At 46.8% G+C, this 14,727-nt stretch overlaps 1 protein-coding gene across 3 annotated transcripts in view; it reads right to left on the bottom strand.

The window, feature by feature from the left end:
* The window catches only part of CDK13 (cyclin dependent kinase 13), a 297,924-nt gene extending 284,716 nt beyond the window's left edge, over positions 1–13,208 (bottom strand). For all 3 annotated transcript variants that reach the window (XM_030203912.1, XM_030203919.1, XM_030203903.1), the window contains exon 1: positions 11,205–13,208. In XM_030203912.1, coding sequence (XP_030059772.1) covers positions 11,205–12,346 — 1,142 coding nt within the window. In that variant the 5' untranslated portion in view covers positions 12,347–13,208. The remainder of the gene's footprint in view (positions 1–11,204) is intronic.
* Between the last annotated feature and the right edge of the window lie 1,519 nt (positions 13,209–14,727).

Genomic DNA, 14,727 nt, shown 5'->3' on the forward strand with positions numbered 1-14,727 from the left:
CTACTAATGCTCACTGTAGTACTTGTTTTGTGCCAAAGAGCGCTTCTTTCTCCTTTGGTATATGTAGTACTCTATGTACCTTCATTTTTTTCATTTGTATATTTTTCTTTGTATATCGTTTTGTATGTATTACAGTTTTACCCCTGATGAAAATTTTAAAAAACAAAATGGCCATGCTGGGTGTGTCTGAGTTTTTGAGCTCTTTGGTTCTCCCACCTTTTCTTCTATACTGTTTCTGGTTCACCATTATACAAATCCACAATGCACACAAAGTGCCTAGATATTACAATCTATCCAAAAGGGCACTTATACCTGTGCGTTTTCTCTCTCTTCTAGGCATAAACTTCCACAAAAAGGAGACAAAATACCGAGATTTTTCAATTTGTGAAAACAAGACAACCAACGAGAGAAATAAAAAGTCCAAAAAAGAATTAACACAACTAAAACCTATATTAATAACATAATTATTCATGAAGTACCCCTAACTTCTTGTATTATCGGAGCATAGGTTTTAAACAAAATAAAATGAGTATTTCACAAAGGGCTCATTTTCAAAGCATTTAGACATACAAAGTTCCATAAGTTACCATGAGGCGTATTTTCAAAGCGCAAAGTTACAAAGTTATGTGGAGGGGCATTTTCTATTGACAACTAAGTTGGCCTATGTTCACTGGGTAAGTCTCTTATATGCACCCTTCTCCTCCACCTCTAACTCCAGACTCTGTTCCTTTTATCTTGCTGCACCATATGCCTGGAATAGGCTCCCTGAGACGGTACATCAAGCTCCATCTCTGGCCGTCTTCAAATCTAGACTAAAGGCCCGCCTTTTTGATGCTGCTTTTAACTCCTAACCCTCACTCACTTGTTAAGTACCCGTATTTTATCATTTCCAACTTTGTTATTCCCTTAGGTCTTGTCCTGTTTGTCTGTCCTAATTAGATTGTAAGCTCTGTCGAGCAGGGACTACCTCTTCATGTTCAAGTGTACAGTGCTACGTACGTCTTGTAGTGCTATAGAAGTAATAAGTAGTAGTAGTAAAATATTGTGTTCAATTCTGGTCACCGCATCTCAAAAAATATATAGTGGAATTAGAAAAAGTACAGAGAAAGGTGATGAAAATGATAAAGGGGATGGGATGACTTCCCTATTAGGAAAGGCTAAAGCAGCTAGGGCTCTTCAGCTTGGAGAAAAGATGGTTGAGGGGTGATATGATAGAGGTCTATAAAATGAGTGGAATGGAATGGGCAGACGTGAATTGCTTGTTTATTCTTTCAAAAATACTATGACTAGGGGGCACGTAATGAAGCTACAAAGTAGTACATTTAAAACAAATCTGAGAAAATATTTCTTCACTCAATGTGTAATTAAACTCGAATTCATTGTCAGAGAATGTAGTGGGGTTTTAAAAAGGTTTGGATGGCTTCCTAAAGGAAAAGTCCATAGACTATTATTAAAATGGGCTTGGGGAAAATCCACTGCTTATTTCTAGGATACAAATACAAAAATAAATGGCTCTGTTTTGTTCCCTGGATAAACCTTGTAAATATACACAACAAAAATTGAACAAAACTTGATATGTGATAATGTGTATCTAATTGGCTATAGAGGTTATCTCATATCTTTCTTGACGACTATGTGCATTGACAAATCATGTCGCTCACATGTCTGTGTATAGTTATAATCACAGAATACCTCCAGCCAACCAGTAGTAACACGTTGTGTTTGAATATTTAATTTAAATCGTACTACTGATTCAAAAAATAAACATTATTGCACATATGAAAGCAAATAATGCACAAAAGTAACTTAGCTTAGCTACAGGGATCCACTTACCACAACACTGGAGTTGCCAATGAGGGTTCCATTAGTCTAAGACGCTAGTTGTTGAGCTTCAGTCACAGAAGACAACAGACAAAGTTTGGATCCCTGTAGCTAAGCTAAGTTACTTTTGTGCATTATTTGCTTTCATATGTGCAATAATGTTTATTTTTTGAATCAGTAGTACGATTTAAATTAAATATTCAAACACAACGTGTTACTACTGGTTGGCTGGAGGTATTCTGTGATTATAACTATACACAGACATGTGAGCGACATGATTTGTCAATGCACATAGTCGTCAAGAAAGATATGAGATAACCTCTATAGCCAATTAGATACACATTATCACATATCAAGTTTTGTTCAATTTTTGTTGTGTATATTTCTAGGATAAGCAGCATAACATGTATTGTACTTTTTTGGGCTCTTGCCAGGTACTTGTGACCTGGATTGGCCACTGTTGGAAACAGGATGCTAGTGTTTATAGGTTTGATGGACCTTCGGTCTGTCCCAGTATGGCAATACTTATGTACTTTTACCTTTGGGCATTTGCCATCTCACCAGATTCTCTCTCTGCACTCTGTCACACAATCATCAGGATCATTCAATAATCATTAGCTCTGTGGTGCTAAGACATATGAATTCAACATTTAAAAACTGAACCTGACCAGTGTTAATCTAGAACTTGCTACACCACTCAAAATACATAAGTTGTCAAGATCTACGTAAGCCAATTTTCCATTAGCTTCAGGAACTCAGAGAAGGCACAGCCACCTAAGACTTAACCTTTTTGTCAACCTCAATAAAAGTCCTACTAAAATTTCAAAAGCTATAATTAGAATTTTACAAATTATTAATTAGGCAGGCTTCTTCTATACAAAAGGTTTTCAGTGATCATTTGTCTCAGGGACTTCTAATCAATCTTCACTTGCCACCACTAAATACTTTGCTTTTTGGAATCTTGACCTGAAAGACTGAAGGCAATCCAACAGCTACAAACTGCACCTTCAGAAGGAAGTACCTCTATTAACATATCTTATTGTCTGCTGAATATATTAATTTAATCTTCATTCCCACCACCACCACCATGTTAATAATGAACCTACCTAGGCCTTTCCAAAACCAGGTCCAGAGGCCTGAAACTGTCAGACCTAATAATTATGGCCTCTGTGTGACCCAGAGGCTCATGAGCTTTCGTGACAGGCTTGCAGAAAGAAGAGCATGAAGCAATTTTCCATGCCAGGTGTTTACTAAAGAATGTGGAACATAGATAAATGGTTGCTGGTGAAATGGAACATGCTAATCAGTATGATGTTGCTTTAGCCCTTACCGATAATCTTGATCAGTGTGGTCTGAACTAATAATTATCTACATTGTGGTCGAAATTAATGCTAACAAACTGTTAGAGCTGTATAATGGTAGAAGAGTATAAAATGTGATAGATGACAAGACAAAATTAGAGAAGTACTCAGAGATAGCACTCCTGTGGAGCTTTATTGTAACTCTCTCATGAGAAAAGAATCATAGTCTGTTTTCTTGCTTGGTACTACTACTACTTAGCATTTCTATAGCGCTGCAAGTTGGTAAGTAATAAAGGGAATATTTTCTCATCTCTGTATGGCCTTCACTTCTTCTCTCCCTAACTGTATGAGTGTGTGAAACATTCTATTGGGTTGGAGAGGGCAGAAAATTAAACAACCATAGGTTGAAGAGCAAGAGAAGGAGTATTTGATAATGCCCATGTACATTTACATCTTACAAAATCTCTAGTCAGTGTCTTTGCCCTAATGCATCATGCCATGAGAACCTGTGGATAAGCATATTCAAAGTGCCTACTCTCATGACAGCAACAGAAAAGATTTACCAAAAGACTAGGGTCCCTGTTTACTAAGCCACATTATGGTAAAATTATGCCTTACCCGATGATACATTTTCTTTCCTTTAGTAGCAGCAGATGAATCCAGGAACTGGTGGGTTGTGTACATCTACCAGCAGGTGGAGATAAAGATTACAAAGCTGAAGGCAGTAATACCAGACGTCAGCTCCTCCTTCAGTTCAGTACATCTCATCACCAAACAGAATCAGACAAGAAACCAGGAAGCCTTCCTCACCAACCAAACAAAACAGAAACTCATCAGTCCAACTTAGAGAAACCATGACCACGATGGACTCCTCTTCAGTGGTTTCTGTTCTCTCTCTTTTCTTTTTCTTTGGGTTTTTTTTTTTTAAACTAAAGATCAAGACAAGAACAGACAGGCAAAACAAACGCGGCTGACAGAGGGCGGGATCCTGTATTCATCTACTGCTACTAAAAAAGAAAATTATCAGCAGGTTAATACATAATTTACCTTCCATAGCGTATGCAGCAGATGAATCCAGGAACCGGTGAGATGTACCAAAGCAATCCCTAATTAGGTTGGGAAGTCGCCGCTCCCTAAGACAGAACAGCTGCTGCAAAGGCAGCATCAGAATAGCAAAAGCACACCCATTCCGCCCAAGAGATAGATACCAACCTCATGGAACAAGCCTGCAACACCATCAACAGGACAAGACCTTCCAAAAAATCCATGGAAAAAAAAGTATCTGCAATCCAACGAGAAATAGCCAGATCAGAGGCTGCCGTCCCACGGCAAGAACCAGCGAGAAGAAGGAGAAGATCAGAACGTTGAAAAAAATGTGACATCTGCGAATGCCGGATAACCCTCCAAACATCCAGAAGACAAAGCTCCACATACTCTGCGTGAAAATCCCCCTTCCGAAAGGAGGGAAGAGAGAGAGGCTGATAAAGAAGAAAGGCCAAAACACAGCCAGTAAGAAGGGGTGGAACCGTATACAAGGTCACTCCAGAGTCAGCAAATTGCAGAAAAGCAGCTCGGAATGGCAGCACTAAAAATTCAGACACACTGCGTGCTGAAGAATTGGCAACCAAGAACACCGCTTTCGAGTAATTTCCTAAACGAAGCATTCTACAAAGGATGAAAAGGAGTCCGAAGAAACTGGACAAGGAGCCCTAAGCTAGGCTCGGAGAACAAGAACGAGGTTTCAGGGAGAACAAGGTCGCAGCAGCAGAGGAGCAAAGCACTCTGCAAGAAATGCACCACATCCACGTGCGAAGCCAGAGAAGAGCCCAACACTCTCTCCCAGAAGCAGGCTACCTCCACCTGACCCCAAATCGAATTAGAGGCCAGGTCCTTCTGCAACCCATCCTGCAGAAAGAAATCAATTGCTGAGGAACAGATGCCCGCAATGGAGACCAAGTGTGGGCTGCAATCATGGCTCAAAAAATCCTCTACTCCCACGAATACACGATCAAAGTGGACACATGAAGGAAGAGCCCGGAATTTGAAATGGAGGCGCCACCAGGAGCCGCACCAGATCCACAAACCAAGGGCGCTGTGGCCAATATGGAGCTACCAGAATGACTCGACCCTGGTGGAGAGCGATCTGAAAAGAACTTGGCTGCAGAGAGGCCATGGAGGAAACAATATCAAAGAATGTCCTCCGGCTAAAGAAGCAGCTGAACTACCAGCCCTGCCAAATCGCCCTCTCTCCAATGACACAAGAAAGAAGGTACCTCGGCATCTAGTTGGGACACCATCAGATCTACCTCCGGAGCTCTGTACTTGAGGCCAAACTGAAGAACCACTGCTGCGGAATAACCATTCCACCGAGACCAGAAGACAGCAGGAAGAGAGAGCTCACCGTAGCAAAAGCCCACAAAGTGGGCCCAGGAGAAACGGAACACAAAGTCCTCTCCCCACTCCATGGGTGCAAAACGCCCTGGTGGCCAGGGCCCGACTGAGTCCCACTCTGTCGAAGAAGCCATCGCCGTCATGTTCTCCGATGGCACAAGCACCGCCTGGCCCGCAACAAGTCTTGAAAGGCTAGAAGACGAACACCACCAAAAACAGGTCCAGGTGGGAGATCGGCCACACCGTCTCCCGTGTCATCCACCGCCCCGGTGATAGGAGGCAAAGGGCTCTCCAGCCCCAAAAGACTTGTATCCGTGACCACCACCATCCACTGCGGAGGCGCCAAGGCATCCCCTCCACAGGGAGGAATTGCAGAGCCATCAGTTCATGCGCAGCTGTGCCGAGAACAGCCACAGAAGACGGAGCCAACACTCCTGGGACACAGGAGACCACCTGCTGAGAAGTAAGTAGCTGTCACAGAGCCCAAGACATGAATGTACTGCCAGGCCCGAGGACTCGGCGCCCCGAGCAGATTGCACACCCGAGTATGAAGATAGATCCTCCAGTCCTCTGTCAAGAAAAAAAATCATACCAGAGCTGTCTGGGAAGAGATGAGGTGGTTCATTTGAAGGGTGACCACCCAGCCCAAGGATTCCAACAGTGCGACCCGGGAAGAATAACGCTCGGTACTCGTCTAGAGAAGGGTGCACTCTGATGCCATCCTTGCGGAAAATGCCGCAACATTCCCAAACCTAGGAAAAGGTGAATGGAGCCAAAGCCATGCCGAAAGGCTAAGCCTGGAACTGAACATGAGGGTCCAGAACGGCCAACCAGAGAAACCGCAGATGAGGGGGCCAAAGAGGAAAGAGCAAAAACACTTCCTAGAGGAGAAATGCAGGAAAGAATGCTAAATTGAAGTAGCTCTGCAACATAGCTAGCTGTCCAATACAAAGAAAAAAAAACGCAAAAGTGCAATAAAAGTCTTAGAGACACTGCAACATACAGCTAGCTAGAGGTGCCAAAGATACAGTGGAAGATGGAACTGGTATGCAAGTTTGACCAGTGTCAGAGTGCAATACTAGAAGAGCAGAGCTGCTGTGGGAAACCACCACAGCTAACCTTTGGCACTGTAGCATAGTGTAAGCTGTCCCAGCTATGCAATGAACTACTTGTCAAGGCAAGCAATATGGAAAAGAAGTAAAATATACCACATATGAAAAGGAGGAGAGGGCAACAGCTTCTAATATGATGCACAAACCAGCCTTAACCTGTGACCTTCAGGTTGAAAGCCAGCCATCTTCCAGAAAAAAAACAAAAAAACTATCTGCTGAAACTACTGCACCTAGAGATAATGCCCCCATGGCAGCACTGAGGTTCCATGGTTACCATGGAGACCAGAACACTCACCCCAAAAAATAACATGTAACATTTCCCACAGAAACTGGAGCCAAAGGCACTAAGCCTAGAATCTCCCTTCTAAAGGTGCAGAAAAAAAAAGAAAACCTACAGCACCTGGTATGGCAGTGTCCCAACCAAATAGAAACCAGGCCCAACCCTGCTGAGCTAGGATCAGGGCAGTGTACCCATAGACATAACATAGTAACATAGTAGATGACGGCAGAAAAAGACCTGCATGGTCCATCCAGTCTGCCCAAGACAAACTCATATGTGTATACCTTACCTTGAATTTGTACCTGTCCTTTTCAGGGCACAGACCGTATAAGTCTGCCCAGCAGTATTTCCCGCCTCCCATCATCGGCTCTGGTAAAGACCGTATAAGTCTGCCCTCCCCTATCCTAGCCTCCCAACCACCAACCCCTCTTCCCCTCACCTGCTCCACCACCCAATTTCAGCTAAACTTCTGAGGATCCATTCCTTATGCACAGGATTCCTTTATGCATATCCCACGCATGTTTGAACTCCGTTACCGTTTTCATGTCCACCACCTCCCGCGGGAGGGCATTCCAAGCGTCCACCACACTCTCCGTGAAAAAATACTTCCTGACACCTTTCCTGAGTCTGCCCCCCTTCAATCTCATTTCATGTCCTCTCGTTCTACCGCCTTCCCATCTCCGGAAAAGATTTGTTTGCGGATTAATACCTTTCAAATATATGATCGTACCTATACTGCCAATATAAAGAGTTCCACAAAGGAAGTGAGGGAAGCTTTCTGGGCGTTTAAGCAACTGCCCTCAGAGAAAAAACCGAGGGGACCGAAAAGTCTATAAATAAAAATACGAAATAGGCCCTTTCAGAGGGCCAACACACAAGGAGCCCTGCTCTGATGCTGTTCACAGTTTCCGACACCAAGAACAGCTTTTAGCCATCGCAGGAAGTATATAAAAAAAATGTTAACTCACCACAGTGAGGCCTGCTGGAGACTGTTGCCATCAATGCACCCACTTAGGCAAACATGGCTTTCCAGCTCAGGTGATTCTTGCTGCCTCTGTGCAGGAAGAGACTCCCCTGAAAAGAATCCCTTCAAAAAAAGGAAGACAGGAGAGCAATAAAACCTACTGCTGAGCTGGAGAGTAAACATCCCCTCTTCGGGGCAGGGTCCACCAGTGGAGACTGAGAAAGGGAACAAGCCAGAAATCTCTAAAGGCTGAACTAAAAAGGAACTGTCAGTTCCCCTACCAGACTTCTGCAACATATAGGCATATGGAGCAGAATGAAGTCAGGGGGGGGGGGGGGGGAGCCCCCAGATTGGCTGGCTGATGTGCATCCCGAAAAACAAAGCGTACCGCGGAAGGACCATCAAATTCCTTCTGGAAAACCTTGCCGTCTAGAACCCATCCGCCCGAGATGGCCATAAGAACTCCCCCGAGCTTGAAGCTAATCAAGGGTGAACCTGAAAGGGGTCCCAATGACCCCACCTCTCCTGGAACACTGGATCTACCACAGAGGATAGCAAACCCATTACTGTACCTTAAGAAACCCTCAAAAGGGGAGGGCTACAGAGTGGAGTGGCAACCTAGTGATTAGAGCACCAGTCTTGCAATCCAGAGGTGGCCGGTTCAAATCCCACTGCTGCTCCTTTGGATCTTGGGCAAGTCACCTAACCCTCCATTGCCTCAGGTACAAACTTAGATTGTGAGCCCTCCTGGGACAGAGAAATATCCAGAGTACCTGAAAGTAACTCACCTTGAGCTACTACTGAAAAAGGTGTGAGCAAAATCTAAATAAATAATAAATAAATGTTGAAGGGACAAAAGCCACTTCGACCAGTGGTCGTGTAGAAAAAGGATGAAGAAATCTGGGCACAAAACAATTCCCCTGAATCAGTAGAGGTCAGTACAAAGCTTGAAGGGGTCCCCATAGCAGAGGAGAAGCCGCCAATGCAGGCAAACAGCCGGAAAGCAGGAGCCAAACTGGGCGGTGCCAAAAGAATGGCACGTGCAGCAGACACCTCAGAACGGGAAGCCCGTTTGAGAGAATGAAATCCCTGGTGCCTACCTGTGCCTCTGTGCACCCGGCAACACACGTCCCCGCTGCCGCCAATTATTACTCAGAACACAAGCCTCCTATAGCCAATACCGCGTGTCCCTCAATAGCAGAAAAAAAATGCACTCACCAGAGGCGTGCAGCCAGACTTCCCGCCAACAGCGGAACCTCCCAGGCAAGCCTGTCACCAAATCAGCTCAGCAGGCTACACACACAACTCCAGACACGCTGCCACAAAAGGCTCCTCTTAGCAACCTACTGCCTGTTGCAGCTGCAGAGCCTGTGTCTGGAATTGCTTTAATTTTTTTTAACAGCTGATAACAGCAGCAAACGTCTGTTGTCAACTAGAGGTTTTTTGTTTGTTTTTAGTGAGGAAGGCTACAGTTCAAACTCTGGGAGGAAAGGGACCACGGGGTGAGGCAGAGACCCAAGCCACCAAGTCCGCCCCTAAAGCTCAAATGACCAAAAGGCCCAGGAGCTGGGCCAAGAGACGAATCCAGAAGCTTCTGGTAGATGGATACAACCCACCAGTTCCTGGATTCATCTGCTGCATATACTAAGGAAAAGCGCATTAGCATTTTTAAAGCGCCTTAACAGTGTATGCGCCTACAGTATCCCTATAGGCGCCTACACGGTTAGCACACACGCTAATTGTAGGTGAGTGAAAAACACTAACGCGCCTTAGTAAACAGGGCCCTAAGAATCAAGAAAACTGCAACCATAATGAAGACACCCATCATGTACATCTTATGCGTCTCAAAAAAAAAAATACTGCAAACTAGAATTCAATCTGATTACTTGTTGACCAATTGCAAGCTACATTTGTCTACATCATTCTAGATTATATCCTGCAATGCAAGCCATTAAAACATGAGTGCATCTCCTCCACTGCTGCAAACCTAAGAAATCATCACTTCATTAACTTACTACATTTAACAAATTCAGCTATTTCCTCACACCAAAGTTATTTTACCAAAACCTTAAAACCACAATTTTATCAGATGTCTACTGAACCCATCACACAGTTCCCATTTTACTCTCAGCCAGAAAGCTGGAGCTCCATAAAGAGACATTATTGGGGGAGTGGGGGGATTCTATATATGATGCCTGGAAAAGCCACATGGAAATAATTTTCGCCCAAGCGTATTCGTGTACTACGCTTAGTCGATATCCCAAAGCCTAAAACAAGCATCCAGTTATACCAATGAAAACATGGCATAAAGCCCTGTGTGTAGATTTACGCAGAATGGGCCCTTTTCTATAACAATGTGCATAAGTTTGGGAACACATAACCACACCCCTTTTTGGATATGCACATTAGAATTTAGGCGCAGTGAGTTACAGAATGCGCATAGCGAGTTATGCACGTAAATTCTAATTATTGCCAATCAGTGCTCATTATTGCTCAAATGCTGTTAACAATGCTGATTGGCTTAAGCCAATTAACTGACATGCATTGTTATGGAATAGCTTAGCTTTTGGCACAGAATGGTAAATATAGAATCCAGCAGTATGTTTCTACATAGATTTAAATATCTTCAATACTGCTTGAAAGCTAAAATAGTAGAAATAAAACAAAAAACTAGATTCTTTGCACCTCTTGCATCCATACTTGCATGGGACATTTGCTGTGCTTTCACAGAAAACTACTAAAAATATAACGCCAAAGCACGCCACACAATAGGAAATCCAGAAGTTCTTCAGCATAATGCAAAAAAAAAAAACCAAGAAGCAAGCATTAAAAATACATTTTAGCCATGAATACTCCACATAGCTGCCTAACTTAAGAAAGCTAACACTTATCTGAACACACTATATCCTATCAGGCAGCCCAATTAAGACACACAACATGGATGCCAAGAATCTTTTCAATTATTCAGTTATTACCAAAGCTCGTGTCCGGGTGACAACAGGCCTTGTTACCGTTAGTAGACAAAAAAAACAAACAAAAAATATTCAGAAGTAAACCAAACAGAGTAAGCAGTAAAACAGAAATGCTGATCCTGGAAAGAAAAAGATCATTAAGATAATACTACTGAATGAATAAACAAAGAACCTGCAGAGTAGGAGTTTTCAACACACATCTGACCCTACCTCATTTAAACAAACAAAAAAAAAAATGTCATTCCGCAAGCTCACAAAGTTGTGTTTTGCGGATCAAAAAGAAAGTCATACAAGAAAAATGTGGCAAAAGTCTAAAAGCACCAGCCAAAGGAAAGCAGAACCCTCCTTGCAGCAGACACTTACCGGGCAGTGGCGGGGCTGTAGGGGCTCCTGGAGCGCCGGCGATTGTAAGGTGCGGGCGAGGACTCACCGCGCTCATTCGAGCTGTGGCGGCTGTAGCTAGGCGAGAGCCGGCGGTTGTAGGCCGGGCTGGGGGAGCGCTGGCGATAAGGGCTGCAGTCCCGAACAGCCCCGTATCTGGAGGGGCTGTGGTGGGAGGAGGCGGTGGAGGTGGCGGCGACGCTGGTTCCGCCATACAGCTGGGGGGTGCCTCCTCCACCCTCCTCCCGTCCCCCGCTCGGGCTCCGCCAGTAAGTCTTGGAGTCCTTCTCCTCGCGGTATGCCTTGGGCGGCTGTTTGTAGGCACCAGGGGTGTCCCGACTTCTCCGCGTCTCTCGCTCCTTCCTGCCAGTCTCTTTCTTTTTACGCTCGCTGCGGGCTCGGCTTTCCCTATCCCCAGCCGCCGACTGTGCTTCCTCCCGGCGGCGGCGCCGGTGCCGCTCCCGCGGCTTTTCCTTAGCCCGGCTGGCCGAGCGGTTGCGGCGACCTCCGCCGGTCTGGCTCCCTCTTGCACCGCTCAAACGAGAGAGGCGGCGGGCAGAAGCAGTGGAGGAGGCCGGCGAAGAGGAGCCAGGGGACGGGCTGCGGGCTCCAGAAAGCCCCTCCGACTGCGAGCTCACGTCGTCGTATTCCACCGCTGCCAAGGCGCTGGCCCCGAGTCCACCCTCTCCGGGGTAACCGCCTCGTCTCAAACCGAGCGGCGGCAGCGACGAGGGCGGCGGAAGCAGCAGGAGAGGCAGCGGAGGCTGGAGGAGAGGTGGTAGTGGGGGTTGGAGTAGGGACGGCGGAGGCAGCGGGTGGCCTAGGCCGCAGGCCGCCAGCGCCCGTTCCCGCTCCCTCTGCTGCTGCAATAGAAGGAGCCGCTGTCGCTGCCGGCGTCGGCCGTAGCGACTGGTGGAGAAAAAGCGCTTCCTGACAGCCGCCGCGGCATCCGCACCAAGCAGCGGCGGTGAAAATCTGCCCAGGCGCCCGCGGCCTCCACCACCCCCTCCACCCCTCTTCCGCCGTTTCTTCCTGTCATTTCGTTTCCTCCTTTCCCCGGGACCCCGGCCCCCACCGCCTCCTCCTCCGGACCCAGGCGGCTGCGACTCGGAGCCGGTCAACATGGAGAGATATTTTGAAAAAGTCTAAGCCAGCGCCGGGAGGAAGCGGCAAAAGCAGCAAGAAAAAAAAATAATTAAAAAAAGGTTAATCCGAATGTGTCCGTGTTAGTCTTTCTCGGATCCAGGCATCGGGCGACACGAGAAACCACCAGGAGAATAAAATGAAAGTCCTCAAAGTGGCGAAATAATCCAGCAGCAATTGGGCCTGTTTATCCTTCCCTCACCCTCAAGAGAGCAACGCCAGGAACAGTCCGCCTTGACTTCCACCAGCAGCAGAAAGCGTCTCTAGGCCTGAGACCAGCGGCGACCAAGTATTACGCGGAAATGCCGTCGACTTGACTCCTTAGAAAGACAGAAGCAAGGCCTCAGTGCTGGTGCTTTAAGAGGAATGTAGCTTTGTGTCTAAAAAAAAAATTCCAACGAGCCGCCTCAGGCCCAATCTTGTGACTTTTGTCCCACCGGTCCTGGTGGACCTGTTCTCTCTTCGCCACCGGGGGGTGAGGGGGGGTCACTGCCTGCCCGTCGCTCAGTGACGTCAGGTCCGCCAGTGCAGACGTACTTTCTCTTCTCCGCGGGCCGAAGCCTGTCGCACTCCCTGTGACCGTTTTATTCACTCAGTGTGTTTTCTTTTCTTTATTTATAAATATATATGTGGGATCATTTTGTTAACATTCAAACTCCTTTTCCGCCCGACCCTCTCAAGATTGTGGGACCGCGTCACTCTTTCCCAGTTGAACTGACGCGTACTGTGGGACTGCCAAAGATCTCCACAGTCACTCGCCGTTGCTGCGCTGCGTTCTCCTTCTGCGCTGGACCTGGTCTGGACACAGACACAGGAGCTAGCATCATGACCAGTGACCACCCTCCTCCCTTGCCAACCGTGACAACTTCCGCTTTCGGTACCCTGAGGGAGGGGCCAGTGGGGGGGGGAATGAGCGGAAAGGCCACGTGACCGACTCCGGAACGCCTTATCCTAAGCCGCGCGGATCTTAAATCAACTTGCCGCGCCACGAGATTTCGGTTGTCAATATGGCAGCAGCGGTACTCAGAGCTCGTAGTTTAGTTATTTTGCGAGCTCGTCTTTCGTTTCTCTTTAAGGTTATACATGTACCTACCTGATATAGAGTGGGTTGACTGAGTTCTAATTATACTCTGCATGAATTGGCTTATCATGTGACTTTCAGCGTTGTCTAACTCTACTTTGCAGAGAAAAGTCTCTGGGTGTACTGCTGCTGCGACACGCTGTGTGAGTCCGCTGAAGTAAAAAGTGTTTCCTGTGGACTTCGGGGTTTGGAGTGGCTCCCATTCTTGTAGCTGAAGATATGACGTCACAAAACATAAAATCTGCCAAACTAGGTCAAACCAAAGCAGTAGTACAAGCTGGACCAACTAAGGTAAAATACAAATAGTACTTATATATACTATCATATACCAACATTTGCTTATTTTCGATCTGACGAAGAAGGGCAGCCTTCGAAAGCTAATCAAGAAATGTATTGTTATGTCCAATAAAAAAGGTATCTTATTTTCTTTTCCATGTTTTATTTTCTTTTATTTCTATTACCTTTAAAAGTGGACTAACACGGTTACCACACCTCTCTCTTCATTAGAACTGCAAGACGGCGACTGAATAAATCGCACCCTCACGAGCTCTGGGCTTTGGGCTCTGTTGGAAGCGGAGCCGAGCACTGGGAGAAGCACAAGACGATCGAGGCCGCCACAACGAGTGACCGAATTAAACCCGCAAGGAGTCGGGGAGCCACATCGTTGCCATCCCCGGAGCTGGGAGAGACAATCAAACCTCTCCCCACAGGGAACAGCATAAAGCTCATGGCGCTGACTCGCGCGTCCGGCCCACCCACCCATCCATCCGGAGCAAAGAGGCAACTGAACCCAAGGGGGACTGCACAAAACCGGGTAGTAGCAGCCGTGCGCCCGGCCCCACCTCGCCACCCACCCACCGGTTCCCTGGACAGCAGCGAAGGGAGAGGTGCAGTGCCCGGTGGGACTGCCCAAGTAAATGGGAGGTGCTAGGGTGTCCTCGCTGGGGTCGCAGCGCCACCGAGGCCCCGGCCGACAGCATCTCGCGGCCTGAGTGACCAGTACGGTGGCAGCAGCAACAGGCACTGAAGCTGTGCGACGTAGATACCCGGAAGACCTGAGTCGGACCCGGCCCCAAGGAGGCATGAGGATTCCACGTCCTCATCGGTGCCAAGGAGTGTCGATGGCGGGCGTCGAGCGAAGGTGAAGACGCACCGTCATCGATCTCCTTCCAGACACGGTACCAAGAGCTCTGGGGAGCCGAGGGAGTTGGCACCCGAGAAGCGTCGGCGCTGGGAGGACCGCTCACCCTCCATTCAGGAGGTGCCGATGTGTCAGTCGTC

The sequence above is a fragment of the Microcaecilia unicolor genome, chromosome 1 (genome assembly GCF_901765095.1).
Source record: "Microcaecilia unicolor chromosome 1, aMicUni1.1, whole genome shotgun sequence".
In the NCBI taxonomy this organism is placed as follows: Eukaryota; Metazoa; Chordata; class Amphibia; order Gymnophiona; family Siphonopidae; genus Microcaecilia; species Microcaecilia unicolor.